Source organism: Mauremys reevesii, linkage group 9 (assembly GCF_016161935.1).
Source record: "Mauremys reevesii isolate NIE-2019 linkage group 9, ASM1616193v1, whole genome shotgun sequence".
Taxonomy (NCBI): Eukaryota; Metazoa; Chordata; order Testudines; family Geoemydidae; genus Mauremys; species Mauremys reevesii.
In genome coordinates, this window is record NC_052631.1 from 101,660,419 (window position 1) to 101,675,622 (window position 15,204).

Consider the following 15,204-nt stretch of genomic DNA (forward strand, 5'->3'; position numbering starts at 1 on the left):
TTCCTTTGCTTTACCCTGATCCCCTGCTCCCCTACCGCTGCTAGCAGGGGTTTCCTTCAGGCCTCCCCTCCGCCTCCACGGCTGCTGTCCCAGCCTGCCTATTTGCGCAGTTTGAATTACAAGTGGGATGGGAAAAATGATTTTGTCAGGAGACCCCGATCAAGAAGATCCGCAGGTTCCTCCAATGTGCCTGAACCAGCCCTGTTACCTGAACATGCTCCCCCAGTGCACTGCTGCCCAGTAATTCCTGGGTAAAGCTTGGGTGGTGGGACTCTGCTCTGTGGCACAGGGCACCTGCCAGGCAGATCCAGCACTAAAGGAAAGGGAATGAGGTAAAAGCCTCTAAAATGCAGCATGCACAAACTGGATGTTTTCTATTTAAGTGAGTTCAAGTAATTGCTCTCTTGGCCTAACAGAAAAATCTATTTCCATGTGTTTTGAAAACTGCTGAAGATATTTCATTAGGAAGTTCACTTCCATACATTGACCTTCTGTTAAACCATGGGGGTGGGCGATTGAATTATGCAAGCACAAGGTCAGTGCAATCATGCAGTGTTTAAGTGCTCCCATTTCAAGCTACAGGAAATATGGAACATTCCAGTACTATTTCTTACACCCTCAAGAGAAGTTTGCATGAAGTCAAAATAGATGTACTCTCCTTGTTGTAATTTCAGAGACAGTTCCATTTTTCGCCAGGCGATTCTGAGCATTACAGGAAGCGTAAATAGCAAGTGAAATCTAAACTCAGGAATTACTGAAAATAAAATACAGGTTCTGTGCAACTATCACAAAAGTCCAGTTTGAGGCTAGACAGACAACTGCAAATAAAAGGCTTTATGCATAAGATTTTGAACAGCTAGAAAGTCAAGCCATGAAATCCACACACAAATGATACAGTGATTTCATTCACTGCTGACATGACACATATAGCTTAGAAACCTGTGCACTTGGTCAGTGCATTTAGAAATTAAAATGCTATCTCATGCAGTGGTTCAGTCAAATGAAGAAGTCACATAAATATCCCTATTTTTAACTTTACAGGCCAGTAAACCAACCACTAATCAAACTCTTAAGTTAAGTAACCAGCATGGATTCGTATCTGCATTGTTTGTTTCTGAGAACTATTACTACTACGGCATTTAAAAAAGAATCAGAAAAAAGAGCCCTGAGAAATGCCGGCACATGTCTTTCCTCGCTGCAAAGAGGTAAATGCCAACCCCTTGGAACACTCGAGGAATTCTGAGTCTCAATACCAAGCCTCAGAAAAACAGAGCCAAACTTCCAGTCACACACAGAAAAGGACATAGATGGATATTACCCCTACGGGATGCTAACAGTGGTTATGCTTAGGGCTAGTCCGCACTAGAAGCATTACAGAGGCTAAAACCACCTCCACAAGAGGCACTAGCTATGTCGGCGGGAGAGCTGTCCACACCAGTGCTTAGGTCAGTGTAACATACGTGGTTTATTCACACCCTGGAGAAATGTAACTTTATACCAACATAAGTGACAGAGGGTACAAGCCCTCAGAAAGCCAATATTTTACCATAGTGCAGAATAATTTCCTTGCCCCCCCCCCACACTACAGTAGTCAAGTCAATAGTACAGCGATAATTCTTAGCGGTTACATAGCGCTGCTCACCCGTAGATCTTAAAGCACTTGAAAACGGAGGGTGTCATTCCCTTTGTTCTACTGATAGGAAACTGGGGCAGCGGTGGAACAACTTGCTGAAAGGCACATAGAGAGGCGGGGCACAGCTGGGAGTGGAAGCCATGCATCAAAGCGCCTCGTCCGGTGCCTCATCCGACAGATCACCCTGCCTCCCGGGAACAGATCAGTTTGGGCGATTGCTCCCACCTCAGGGAAGCAGATGCAGTGAGGTGAACGTGAGACTGTCTAGTGAAGGGAATGATGTGGCCAAGGCTACATAAAGAATAGCACCAAAAATGCAGCAAGCAGCTCATTGGAGAGTTGATCTAAGCAAGTTCCTGGCAAATTCTTCCTGGTGGGGTGTATATTGAAATAACGCTGCACCCCACTACAGTATTCAAGGGTTTGTCTAGTGTTCACTGTGGGGATGGCACATTTTTATCCTACATTTAAGTGTGTTTTTAGAGGAGTTACCGGTTCCGACTGCAGCTGTCAGGGCACTCAGAAGGGAGGCAGATTGATAACAGGGATCCCAAAGGAGAAGCCTGGCTGGGGATGTTCACAGCCTGACTACAGACATGCACCAATGCTGTACTCCGTCCGAAAAGGACAGAGGCTCCCACCTCGAAATGTTCTGGACAGTGTCGGTGCATGTTTTACAATCCTTGGGAGGGAGTTCAGTAGGTTAGGAGGAGCCTCCACTGGGGAGAAGCGGTAATGGGGTATCAGATCCTGATTAGGATGCAATGGAATTGTCACACTGACCCTGTCACCCACTGGAGAAGGGATGGGAGACAGCCCAGCCATTATGGTGAGATGTCATTCCAGAACCCTGTTGCTGAACCCGAGTACAGAGCTATGATTTGGTGTATGACAGCCAGAAATCATTGATCTAGTGTTTTTGTGGCATATAAAGCTGGATGTGGCCCAATGTGTGTTTTGTTACAGTCAGTTCTTGGAAAGCAGCTACACTTCTTCCTGCACTGGGTCCCACTCCTGTGAGATGCAGAGTGTCTTCAAACCCTATTGAAACCAATGCACGTTCACGGCACTCAGCCCTTCTTAAGACCTGACTCTGATTTAAAGCCTCTTTTGTCTTGCCATGAGACAAGTGAGCTGGAGCTGTTGGTGAGGCACTGCTGTTATTTTCTAGCTACTTCTCTCTATTCTGGGTTTTACCAGAATGATTTACAGCATATCCTCTGGGAAGGAAAAATATTCTCCATCCAAGCAGTTCCTTATAGCTGGCCTCGGTAAAAGAGATCATCACTTAAAGGTTTTTTGGAGATCGCTCCTATCCTGACAGCCTGGGGCCAAATACAGTTTCCAAAGGAGCACCCATTCCCCCAGTAAAACTAGAGAGAGAACAGTAAAGCCCATTATTTCCTCTAGCGTTCTACTCCTCTGGTTATTCATGCAATGGGTACAAACTGTGCACAGCAATTCATTGTAGCCACTGATACCAATCTGCTGTCAACTATGTTCAGCTGAACGGGGGAGAAAATGGAAGTCACTTACCGTATAGAATTGTAATGAGGGAAACGGGCATGACTAGGATCCCCACCAACATATCTGCCACCGCCAAGGACATTAGGAAGTAGTTTGTGGCATTCTGTAGCTTTTTCTCCAAGGAGACAGCCATAATTACAAGGATGTTTCCACCAATAGTCAGCAGAATGATAACCAAAATCAGGAGGGCTGGCCAGTTCTTCTGCCTCATGGACATACGAGAGACTTCTCCCCACTCAGAGGCATTAAGAGGGTCGGACGTGGGCAAACTCTGATTCAGAGTCAAATTGTTGCTTAAGGGCCAAGCCATCAGACCACCGTGCAAACTAAAATCTAGCGTGACAGACACCGTTGTTAAGCTGACTAATATCCCAGTACCACTTATAGTGCTCATTCTCTGGAGCTGATTTTCCTCTTTAATTGTTCCTCAATGTTAATTTCTTTTTCAAATGGAGGCTCCAAGGCAGCAGCCGAATTTCACAAAACCAGCGCCAGAAAATTGTTTGATCTTCCATAATGGACTAACCCTTACAGGAGTTAGAGTGGAGCTCTTCTGGTTTTCCTCTGAGATGATGTTAGATGACCACTGATTGGCAACCCAGAGGGACAGGAGATTTCATAATGTTCAACTCATTTTCATGTCCAGCATTCTGCAAAGAAAAGAAAAAGGCACCTTCTTTTTCACTGAAATCACAGTACATGCAAAATGCTCTACATCCCCATGCAAATGACATTCTCCTCCTCTCTCCTCCTGCTGGTTAGAATGTTCTCCAGACTGCAAGTAATTTATCTTATGGGGACAGACCATGCCTATAATTATGTTGGGGAAAAATCACATCAGTGTGTTCTGGCTGGTTAAAAGCTGATTATCGCTAATTAAATGTTTTGTGAAACCAGCAAAAGCAAGTCTGAAGAGCGAGACATGTTTCAGTTGATAGCCACTTCACAGATCTTCAATCTCATATACAGTAGCAATTGTACGATGCTAGAAACTCCAACAAATGCTGATAGCATGGCGAAAGCGCAATGTAAACTATAATCTTCAATGGAATTATTTGCACAGAGCTTGTATGCTCAGAGATGAAGCACAGGTGACATTTAAAACACTAGGACCAAAATGATTACTCCTGCCATAATAAAGGAGACTATACTTTGTGTTTGGTTTGACAAGTGCATAGTAAATCAAACCTGACATATATTCTTATCTGACACCATTGCTGCCAATCTTTCCAAATAAACAAACAATTAAAAACCAAAGGGGGAGGAAAGACAAAGCTCTGCTAAACTAGACCAGTATTTTTACACTTGCCTTCATCCCGCCGAGGCGAGCACACAATGAATTCAGTGGCCCAAATCCTGTTCACCTTACAGATGCAAGCTGAGCCATAGCCCTGAGATGTCAGAGCTGCTCAGCTGCTTTGTCATGGATATTTGTTTTCAACTTGGAGTTTCTAAAAATCTGTTTTTTCAATTGACAGATTATTTTTTCATAAATCGTTTAAGGCCAGAAGGGGCCATTGGATCAGCTACTCTGACCTCCTGTATAACACAGGGCAGAGAAAAGAACAAGGAGTCCTTGTGGCACCTTAGAGACTAACAAATTTGTTTGGGCATAAGCTTTCATGGGCTAAAACCCACTTCATCGGATGCATGCAGTGTAAAATACAGTAGGAAGATATATACACAAAGAGAACATGAAAAATGGGTGTTGCCATACTGATTATCACTACAAAAGATTTTTTTTCTCCTGCTGATAATAGCCCACCTTAATTGATTACTCTTGTTATAGTTGTTATGGCAACACCCATTTTTTCATGTTCTCTGTGTATATATATCTTCCTACTGTATTTTCCCATTGCATGCATCCGATGAAGTGGGTTGTAGCCCACGACAGCTTCTGCTCAAATAAATTTGTTAGTCTCTAAGGTGCCACAAGGGCTCCTTGTTCTTTTTGCTGATACAGACTAACATGGCTGCTACTCTGAAACAGGGCAGAGAGTTTTACCCAGGAACTCCTGCATTAATCCCAATAACTTTTTCTTAGGCCCCAGTTAAACAGGCACTTAAGCATGCTCCCTATGCTTAGCTGAATCGGGGCCTTAATGACTCAATTGTTTTGACCTCTGATCTTGCACCAATGAAACCAATGGCAATTTTGCCATCCACTGTGTAGGAGCCAGGCCTCTAATGAAATGCAAAATTTCACAATCAGAAATGGAAAGAAACTATGAAAGAAGAGCACTAAGCAGCATCAAAAGGAAATATGCTGTTTTTAGCACATTTTTCAGCTTCTTGTCATAACCAACAACATGCAAGTGATATTACGTCATCATTTTAAAAATATGGACAGAAAAGACTCTCTACCATATTGTTTGTATGTGATCCATCACTTTGCTATCCTAGGATCAAAAAGCTAAAGGTAATTTACAGGATTAAATTAAATGTTATGTAAAAAAGACGTGCTCCGAGTCTTACAATAAAATGTTTAGCATTCACAGTGGCTTGAGTTACTTACTAATGGGTTTCACATGGAAAAACAGTTCTCAAATGAGCAGAGTGTATAACGAACCCAGGTTTGCTTCTGAACTAGAGCTAATTAATTCCAAAGATCTGCAGACCTCAGAGTTAGGGAGACGTCTGTGAAATTTGCACAGAAAATAGTAGTGCATCTGCACATGCAACTAAAGTGATAAATCACCGGTAACCACTTATTTACTCAACTGTAATGCTCTTAAAAAATCACCAGTGACTTACCAGTAAATTGCAAAATACTTCCACAACATTCACATTAAAATGCTAAATGAAAATAGAGCTGTCTACAAACTGCTTTCCTTCTGCTAAGGGAGCACTAGTGAATGACATGCCACTTGGACTGTCTTAAAGCAGGGCATGAAGTTTTGCATTGTGACTCGCCCCCATTAAAGTTAACAGGAATCTCCTGATCAGAAATTCAGGGGCCTTTCATCAGATACATACGCACAGCACTGAAACCAATGAGAACTGTGCACCTGGGACTGATGGCAAGACGGGACTCCTGATGCAACAAGTGCTGATACATTATGTGCTACAACCATTAACACTCCTAAATTAAACTTGCTCAACATGTTGAAAAAAGATTTTTTTTCCAATTATTCTAGTAAATTAATAAAAAACAATAGCCCCCCTGGAAAGTAGCCTGGTGACTCCACCAAACTCTATGGGGTTCTTTGCAGTGTTAATGAGATCTTCAGAATGTCACAGAAATCTACCAGCAGCACAAACCCCAGGAACGTTGATAGGTCTCACTGGAACATTAGAACCCAGATGTCCAGAACAACAACAACAAAGTCAAAGAGCCTGGGCTTCACAGGAGGGAACCATTTCTTGTACTAGGAATTGTACCAGTCCCATTGATGATTTGGGGCTCGATCCTGCAAGGTGCTGAGCACTCTGATCCCAGTCCTGGAAGTGCTAATGTAGGTACCTCATTTTAAGCACTTAGGACCCAATCCAACTCCTAATGAAATAAATGTGTCTCTTTCCACTGACTTTAATGGGAGCTGGATTGGCTGTGTAAGGATTTAGGACTAGTGCCTTACCGGACTAAGCCCTCTATACAGTCGCATGAATTTGATCGGAGGCCATGTAATACACAGCAGGATTATTCACTGTTGTGCCCTCAGTAACAACTTAACTTTCAAACAAGCACCTCCAGGGTTTCCCCAACACCACCTCTGTTAGTTCTTTGAGCATTGTCTAGAACAGCGATACTCAGACCTCAGTGCTTGAGGAGCCAAATTAGCGATCAACAGTGCCCACAGGCGCCACGGGGGTGTGAATCATTCTTTCATTTACTCTCTCTCTCTATTATTCTCACAGCAAAATGACGGACCAAGTGTTCCACAATTGGTTAATACCATAGTAAAAGCATCCTGACTGGTTAATAACTTAGATGGGTTAAGAATGAAGTCACACAGTGTTTTAATAGCATGTGTTGCAAAGAGCCGCAGCCACTTGCAGCTCCCAAGCCTCAGTCTGACTGGTCTAAAGGAATGGGGCCCTCATCCCTGCCTGTGCTCCCCGAGGCTGCTGCAAGAGAAAGGAGGACACCTGTCGGTTCTAAACACGCGATTCTCATGACTTCAATAACACACTCACGCTAGGAAAGGAAGCTGGAACTGCCCCTAATTTCACTCTGATAATAAATGGGCCATGTTTATTGCTGCTACCGTGTGTCACATGATCCGATTAAAGTTCAGTCAATCACTCCACTGAGAGAGCAAAGAAACACCCCTGAAAATGATCAGAAAGCAAGAACTGCACCAGGTTAAACAGAGCCGTACAACCAACGTGAGATTATGAAGAAGACACATGCAGATGTTCTCATGACATCCAGGGCACATGATATCAAGAAGGCTGTTACAAAATGAGGTCTCACTCTGGAAGGTATCAGAATAATATGCAAAAGGCAACATTTTAGAATGGAAGCAGCCAAACAACGTCATGCTGGAAATGAATAACTTGGGTGGAAATGATGTCAGAGGCTGAATTAAAATTTCCCAGGGAGGAGATGTCTTAAAGAGAAGTTAAAAATGAGAAGCAAAGAACCAGAAACTCAGTATTATTTTTCCCAATTTCCAATTTTATAAAAGCTCCCATCACATTAACTATCTTGGGCCCTAACATTATCTCAGCCCAACGGCACAGAGATACCAGCCGTTCTTACATCCACAACAGGAGTTATAAACTGAGGAAGATTTCATGAAAAGAGGAAGATAAATCAATCTTTACAGACTGAATGAGAAAATCTTCCAACAGGCCTTGAATACACAGGAATTCAGGCAGACATCCTCCAGCAGGCAGCTCTACCATGGGTTTCCTGAAGCAAAAGGTCTCATCAGGGCAGCAGGTTGGGATGACCACAAAGGGCAACTTGCTAGGTGGTATGTCCAACCACACATCCAGAAGACAATTCTTCCATGACTAACATTACAGCACGGCAGGGAGGCTGCTATAGGCACACTCTGAGGCTACACTGGAGTAGACAACAAGAAAAAAATCACTCACTCACTCTTTCCTCACTTTCAGTTTTCAAAATGAAGCCTCCGTTCTTCAGACACTAATGTGCTGTGAAACCTTGAGCGCACAGAGCCATGTTTGACTGCCCACCAAATACAATTTGCATTAAATAAAATGATTACAAACAGGAGAAAACCGTTTATCAGAAAGACCCGAAGAAAGCAGACTTCCCTACTCGCCTTCTTGCTGCAAATGAGCTGATTGCACACACAGAGATAGAGCCTTAGTGAGCCACTTTGTATGCAAAGTGTGTTTTCCAAATCTGGTGGAAATATATTCTAATTTCCTATAAAGAAAAATAATTGAACACTCTTAAATCCAGCTCGTCTTCTCAGCATTCTGCTTCTCTGTATGTTTCAGCAGTTAGAACTGTACACATAATTATAGCAATAGAACAATTTGGCTATGAAATTCAGGAACTGAATTAAGGTTGGATTTAGGATTGGAAGGGTAAACAATTAACCCCACTCTCCAACTTCCAGTTTTGCTGAGAAACATGGAATTGTTTCTTTTAAACTTGGCCCATTAGCCTGGCTATTATTAACAGGGACAAGGGAGAAGAAGTCATTAGTACTGTAGCACAGAGGTTCTAACAAAACAGAAGGAAATGCACTGAACTATTATAACACCAAGGGACCTAAAATATGCTCCGTGTTTTTGGGGCGCAATAATGAAACCAGCGTTAAAACCTGTGGGACATATTTGTGCAGACTCTAGAATAGCTGAGTGCGCAGAATGGGGTGCGGAGGGCTTCTGAAAGTGCTCCTGAATGACAAGAGTAGGAGCCCACAAGTTTCCCTTTCAAACCAACAAAGTTCTGCTCAGCAGGCCAAGCCACAAAAAATCTCCAGCACTTTCACTTGGTCTCTTTACACCGGAGCTGTCAGCTGGTGAGAAGATGGTAGCCTATCGGTACAGAGAACCAGGTGTATGGGGGAGACAGCCCTTAAGCTGCTGAGAGTCCCAGTCTCCACTGACAGCTGTTGCCTCTTAGCTATTGTATCTCATGGTCCCCATAAATGAAGTGAAGAGGCACCAGGTTCCGCAGAGTTCCAATCACATAGGTCTCCTCAGCCCCATCTCAATTTCCTTTCCCCCAAGCTCAAAAATCCTTAGCGTCAGCTGGACAAGCTGGGCAGAGCTAGCACACATGGGAACAAGAGGTTAATAGTTGCCTGTGACTCCTGCACAGCTGGGCACAAGGACGTGAGCCATTGGAAAGAAAAGATGCCAAAGAAAAAGGGAGCACTGTTCTTAGCCCATAAAATGCTTCCATGCTGCATTCATTTATTTTTGCTCCGCTCCTTAGCGCTCCTTTTGGGGATTCCACACCTCCAGCCAACTGACCAGGAAAAATGCCATTTTGTCTGTGCATGAACTTGTAGCAAAGACTATTAACCCTGCACGGCTTTGCACATGGGCTTGGTCCTGACCTTTCTAACACTGGTTTGATTTATGCCAGCATAACTCCACTGACTTTAGCTGTTCTGAGGCAGCGTGTTCTATACTGGGCAGAGGGGAGACAATTGCTCATTCAGAAAAAGGATACTCTGGAACCTTCTCACCTCAATATCTGATCCACTCTGCTCGATAACCAGCTCTTCTCACTTGCTTATCTAGATGTGACCTGAGGCAAGTTTTGTCCCTCGCTCTATGGCACCAGGGCAGTTTTGGATCCAAGTGCTAATATCTGTGTTATAGTGAAGGAGTGGGTAACAAAAACAGTTTGGGCCTGTTCTTGTTGCCACTGAAATCAAAGGCAAAGCCCCAATCAGCTTAAATGGACAGCTGGACCGTTCTTTTCTGTAATACCCTGTTCTAGTTCAGATCACTAATATGTCCTCTTGGAACAGAAATGTCTTAGAAAAGTTATCAGGACGGAAAGCCATTTAAAAATGCAATGTATTTTGACCTAGGTTATAGCTGACTGTAAGAACCTATAGAGAGACAAGGTGGGTGAGGTAATTTGCGCAGAATTCATGTCCCCCACTGATTTTTTCCCCCTCAGAAAATAGATTCTGCCAGGGAGGCACTGCAGTTACAACTTTCACCCACCAGGGACTGCTGTGGCGTCAGAAAAGAGGGCAGCTGGCTCTGGGCGGGAGCATCCAGCTGCTGAGAGGAAGGAGGAGAGGCTGCCTTATTCACAGCACCCTGCCAGGGGGGCCAGGTAAGAGGATTTGGGATATCGGGGGAACATACAGAATGGGGCACACAGGGCTGCTGGGGAGTCATATAGAGTGGGGCAAGGGCACAGAAGCTAGGGGGGTGACAGCACTGAGCCAGGGGCTGAATGAGAGTGGGGTTGCAGGGACACGTGGGGCAGGGCAGATGTGCCTGACTGACTGAGAGAGGTTAGGGGTCAGCCAGGGTCTGCATGGGAAGGCTCCCCAACTCCCTAACAATCCCTCCCCCGCCAAATACCCCGTTCCATACTTCTCCCAGACACACCCAACGACCTTCCAGGTTCACTCCCAAGAAATTACTTCCCACTCCCTCAGCTCCTCCATTACCACCAACTGCCCCCAAGATTTTGCTTCTGCTTCTGAGGTATGTGGGAAATACAGCTCTACATTGTAGTTTAAATGAATTATTACTCAGAGTTCTGTATTAATATACCTAGTAAGGAATCTATTTGTCAGAAAACATCTCATGAACCTTTTTTGTTGTCTGTGTTGTTACAGACATACTTGCTGACAGGTATATTGAAATAAATTACCAAAATAATTGATATGGGCAGGATTATATTGTGCTATTTTGACAAATAAAATATGCAGAATTTTAAAATATTGTGTGCAGAATTTTTATTTTTTTGGCACAGAATCCTCCTAGGAGTATTTATTGGACCAACTTGTGTTGATGAGAGAGACAAGCTTTTGAGCCTACACAGAGCTTTTCTGCAGGTCTCAGAACATAGGTGGAAAGTCTCCTGTATTGTCTTAACGTAAGTTCATTTTGCATAATACATAAACCTTAATTGTATAGTGGGGCTGAAGGCTGAGCTTCATATGGAAAATCAGCCAACATCATTCAGCACCTAGAAATTAGGTTAATTTTTTTTATATAAAACAAAAATTTAAAAATTGGTTTCTGGGTTGAAGCCATCACATTATTTTCCTGCTGTATCTTTTAGTAATCATGAGGTGAAAGGCCTCTGACTAATTCCTTCAGCTACAGTCTTCTAAGCATATCACTATTGCATAAAATAATTAATATTTTATTAATTTTACATATAATTTAAAAATTATCTCCATAACTTTAAACTAAAACTTCGCACCTATCACAGATTTTGCTGAGTTAACATCAAAGGGAAGATGCTAGATTTTGAGGCCTATTGCCAATTACAGATCAATAAATTACCATTATTTCTTAAAATAATTGTTTAGACATCAACAGAGCAAATTCTGTTCTGTGCCATTCTTCTTTTTGGTGGAAGTGGGTGAGTGACAAACACTAGAATTCTTTAATCTTTGAAGCTTGATCCCTTGTGTACTGAAGCTAGAGTAACGTTTTTGTTTGTATTCTATTGAGAATGCCTGAATTATTTCAAGTGAGAGTTTGGAAGGCTGCACATCAGAGAGGTTCTGGGAGACAGAGTCAAGGGAAAACTAAAGTTAAGTATGTGCCTCAGCCTGCAGTACTGGGGCTTTAGTAGGGACGCTGTGCCTTTCAGGAAGGTCTGCCATTGATGCTCTGCCACGAAAAGAAAATAAAGTAATTCAAACTTTCTTGGGATCAATATTATTTTTTCCTTAGATGTTGATATATTTGTCTTTAACTCCATCTCCACCTTGATAGCTTAGCAAAGATTTGCAGACCCTTATTTGCTCTGAAGGAAAACAGCTCTCTCATGATAAATTTTCAATATTTTTCTATAAAATGGACTAGATCAAAGCACATTAAAGAACTGTTAATGCACATCAGCAGGGTCCACATGGGCAGTTAATCCACACCAGGCTAGTGCAGAGTATATTCACACCCCAACTTCAGCAAACTAAACATTCGTGTAGACAAATCCGAAAACTAACCAAGGACCCAAGATGCAACTTTATGCCTAAGTGTTCTCTTGAGGGTTTTCTGAATTGGGGCCTAGAAACTAGTGCTTGCTTTGGGTGTATCCTTTCATAGTAGATACTCGGCACATCCTCCAAGTTGTTCAGTGCCACCAACGTAGTCAGGAAGATAGTAGCAGTTCTCAGAGAAGGTACAGCAGACAATCAATGTAAAGAACACTGAGCAGAATTTCAGGGACTCTTCACTGAAGAAAACTTTTTATCAAATGTTTTTTTTCTTTCTGGTGCAGCAACGTATTATTTAATGACATGCACAGTAAACAAAAAAATAATCATTATTCACTTGCAAGAGAAAAACAGATTAGCTTAAACCTAGGATCAGTTAATTATATTTCTTCGGGTCATAATTATGAATCACCATAATTCCTCCCCAGAACAAATAGCATTAATTTCCCTCTCTCTATCTTCCCTAATACTGTGTCAATACGACACTAATTTATTTTCAATGGCAGGGGTGCCTTCAAAACAAAAACTCACAGAAAACAGCTTCATCGATCCTCAGTAGGCCAGACTAGGGTCTCTCTCTCTCTCCTTTAGTTCCTCAACCTGAGGAATGTGGAACACCCCAAACACATACTCAGCACCTATCCTAATCAGCTCCTTAAAGATCACTAGTGGTAAATGCGCTACTCAGCTCAAATATATGATCAGTGCAGTGTTATGACTCAGGGTCTTATCTAACTTACTGCCACTGATGTTTACTAAACGGAGCATTGTTACCCTCTCTTTTTTTTTGCACACATTATCTAGCAGAACAAATCTGCTAACAATTTAATTACATCTCTGTTCTATAGGCTAGTCACCGTGGCTTGACATTCACCCCCGTACAGAGAGCCATGTCAAGGACACCATTCCGTTTGCCTTAAGTGCTGCAGAGGCTTTGTACTGACCCTTTGTGTGGGGGGAGAATTTCACGCCAGAAGAGTATATCTGATATGATACACTAAATTGTGATGGTTTGCAAAAAACCACTTGGCTTGTGAGCTGTCTGGCCTGATTCAGGACAGCATCCCTAGTGAGGACAGCACGTAACCATGTACTTCAGTCCCATTGAAGTCAACAGGACATAAGCAAATGCTTAAAGTTAATCAGCTTTCCTGATTCAAGGCCTCTGTGAGCCTTCTCCTCTCTTTGTGACTGCAGGGACCCCCATCATGCTGCCACTGGAGTGACTCTCACTCAAGTACAGCCGGGTGGGACACTTTTGTTTCATGTTGACAGAACGTGGTGTTTCCCTGAAGCCAAAACCCTTTCGTAGAGAGGTATCGGTTTCCATGAAGCTTTAATCAGGAAGGCTTTTGGGTAGGGGGCAGGCGAATGAGAGACAGGTATAGCTGGGAAGTTAAGGTACTGGGATAGGTGAGACCATGCTCAAGTCCTGCTCTCCTTGATTCGGAATGAAAAAGCTCTTCTCTGAATCAGGCTGAGCAAGGGTTTGGTCACAGCTCTCTCACATCCCAGGCCAGCACCCTAAGCACTGGGCTAGAGACACACACTGCTAGTTTTGTGGAAGGGTTTTGTTTTTATTCCAATGTGGAACAAAAACACATTTGGAAACCTTGAAAGTTGGCATGAAATGGAATTGTCGGCCTATGGTCAAGCTCCTACTTTCAAGTCCCTCCTTATCTTTAGCAGACAGAGTCATGGTACATTTTTCAGATAATCTCCTTAGGGAATCTTCTGTGTTAGTTTTTCATCCCAAAGCTTTACTCTCAGTGCTGCCATATTAAAAAGCACATTTCATTTTTTTTCTGTTCAGCTCTGACTCCCTCACACTCTTCTGCCATTAGACAATCCATCTTTTTTTCCTGTCTCCAAAAGCTGAATGCTGCAGCTCCCCAGCTACTGTGTCTTGGGCTGGAAACCAGCTCTTGCGCTATCTGTTCCGGGAGTCCACAAAAATGTTCAAGCCCTCAAAAACTATTAGTTTCTTGTGTCTCTTGTCCTCTGAGAGGCCAATATAAATGCCTGCCACCTGGAGTGAGGTTACATGAAACCCAGATTTGTAAAAAAGAACCTGAAGAGTTTGACTGGCATAGCTCATATTTAGGATAAGCAGCTTGCTGGTGCTCTAATCTGTGTATATAAATAAAAGCATAAACCAGAATATACACATACACACATATTTTAGGGAAGGATAGTGAGGATTCATCTATCATTTCATAAAACCAGTTCCTCAGCTTTTGCATCGAGCAAGAGATCTGTTCAACATATTTCTGTTTGGGCCATTTTTTTTGATCTCCACTCCAATTTTCTGTACTTTCACAAATTATCCCAATTTTGAAACATCACTCATTCACTATCTGAAGAAACAGGGAAAGGGCATGTGACTAAAATAATCTTAAATGTTCAAAAATATAATCTAGGGAATTGGTTTTCTGTATCCTCTCAACTGTGCCATAACTTTGTGCATAACATGGGCCATATGTTCCCATGGCCACTGGATTCCGATGTCTTCACTTCTAGAACTTGAATTCTGTTACTTTTCACTGCTACAAGTCTCTAAGACTCTCAGCTAAATTTCTAAGAGATTGCAGCCTGCCAGGAGACTTTAGATGGTTAAATTACTTCCAGTTCAAAAAAAAAATTCCGAATGAGAACATCAACCTTTAAGGATAGTCGTGAGGACATATTTCTTCTCTGATGGCATAGTCAATGGTAGGTAACTGAATCGATTTTACTGGGACAGTATTCTGGTGATTTCAGTTCGAATGCTACCCAGAAAGACTCGTTATCTGAACTTGTGAACATACATGTTCTTCATCTACAACCACTTATTGTTTTGAAAAATAATTATTGCTAGATAAGGTGAGGCCCCAGATCCACCATAATCACTTGTAGGAAGCTGCACAGTGTCTCCTCAAAAATAAAGCTTAGAAATAGATCCCACCTAATAACCCTATCAAAATCTAA

General features: G+C 42.6%; 1 protein-coding gene across 8 annotated transcripts in view; it reads right to left on the reverse strand.

Annotated features, from left to right (window-relative positions):
• The window catches only part of HTR2C (5-hydroxytryptamine receptor 2C), a 653,091-nt gene that overhangs the window by 60,228 nt on the left and 577,659 nt on the right, over window positions 1-15,204 (reverse strand). For 2 of the 8 annotated variants that reach the window (XM_039488611.1, XM_039488610.1), the window contains exon 3: window positions 3,170-3,810. The exons of the other annotated variants lie outside the window; for them this stretch is intronic. In XM_039488611.1, the coding sequence (XP_039344545.1) occupies window positions 3,170-3,554 (385 nt within the window). In that variant the 5' untranslated portion in view covers window positions 3,555-3,810. The remainder of the gene's footprint in view (window positions 1-3,169; window positions 3,811-15,204) is intronic. 8 annotated transcript variants of the gene reach the window in all.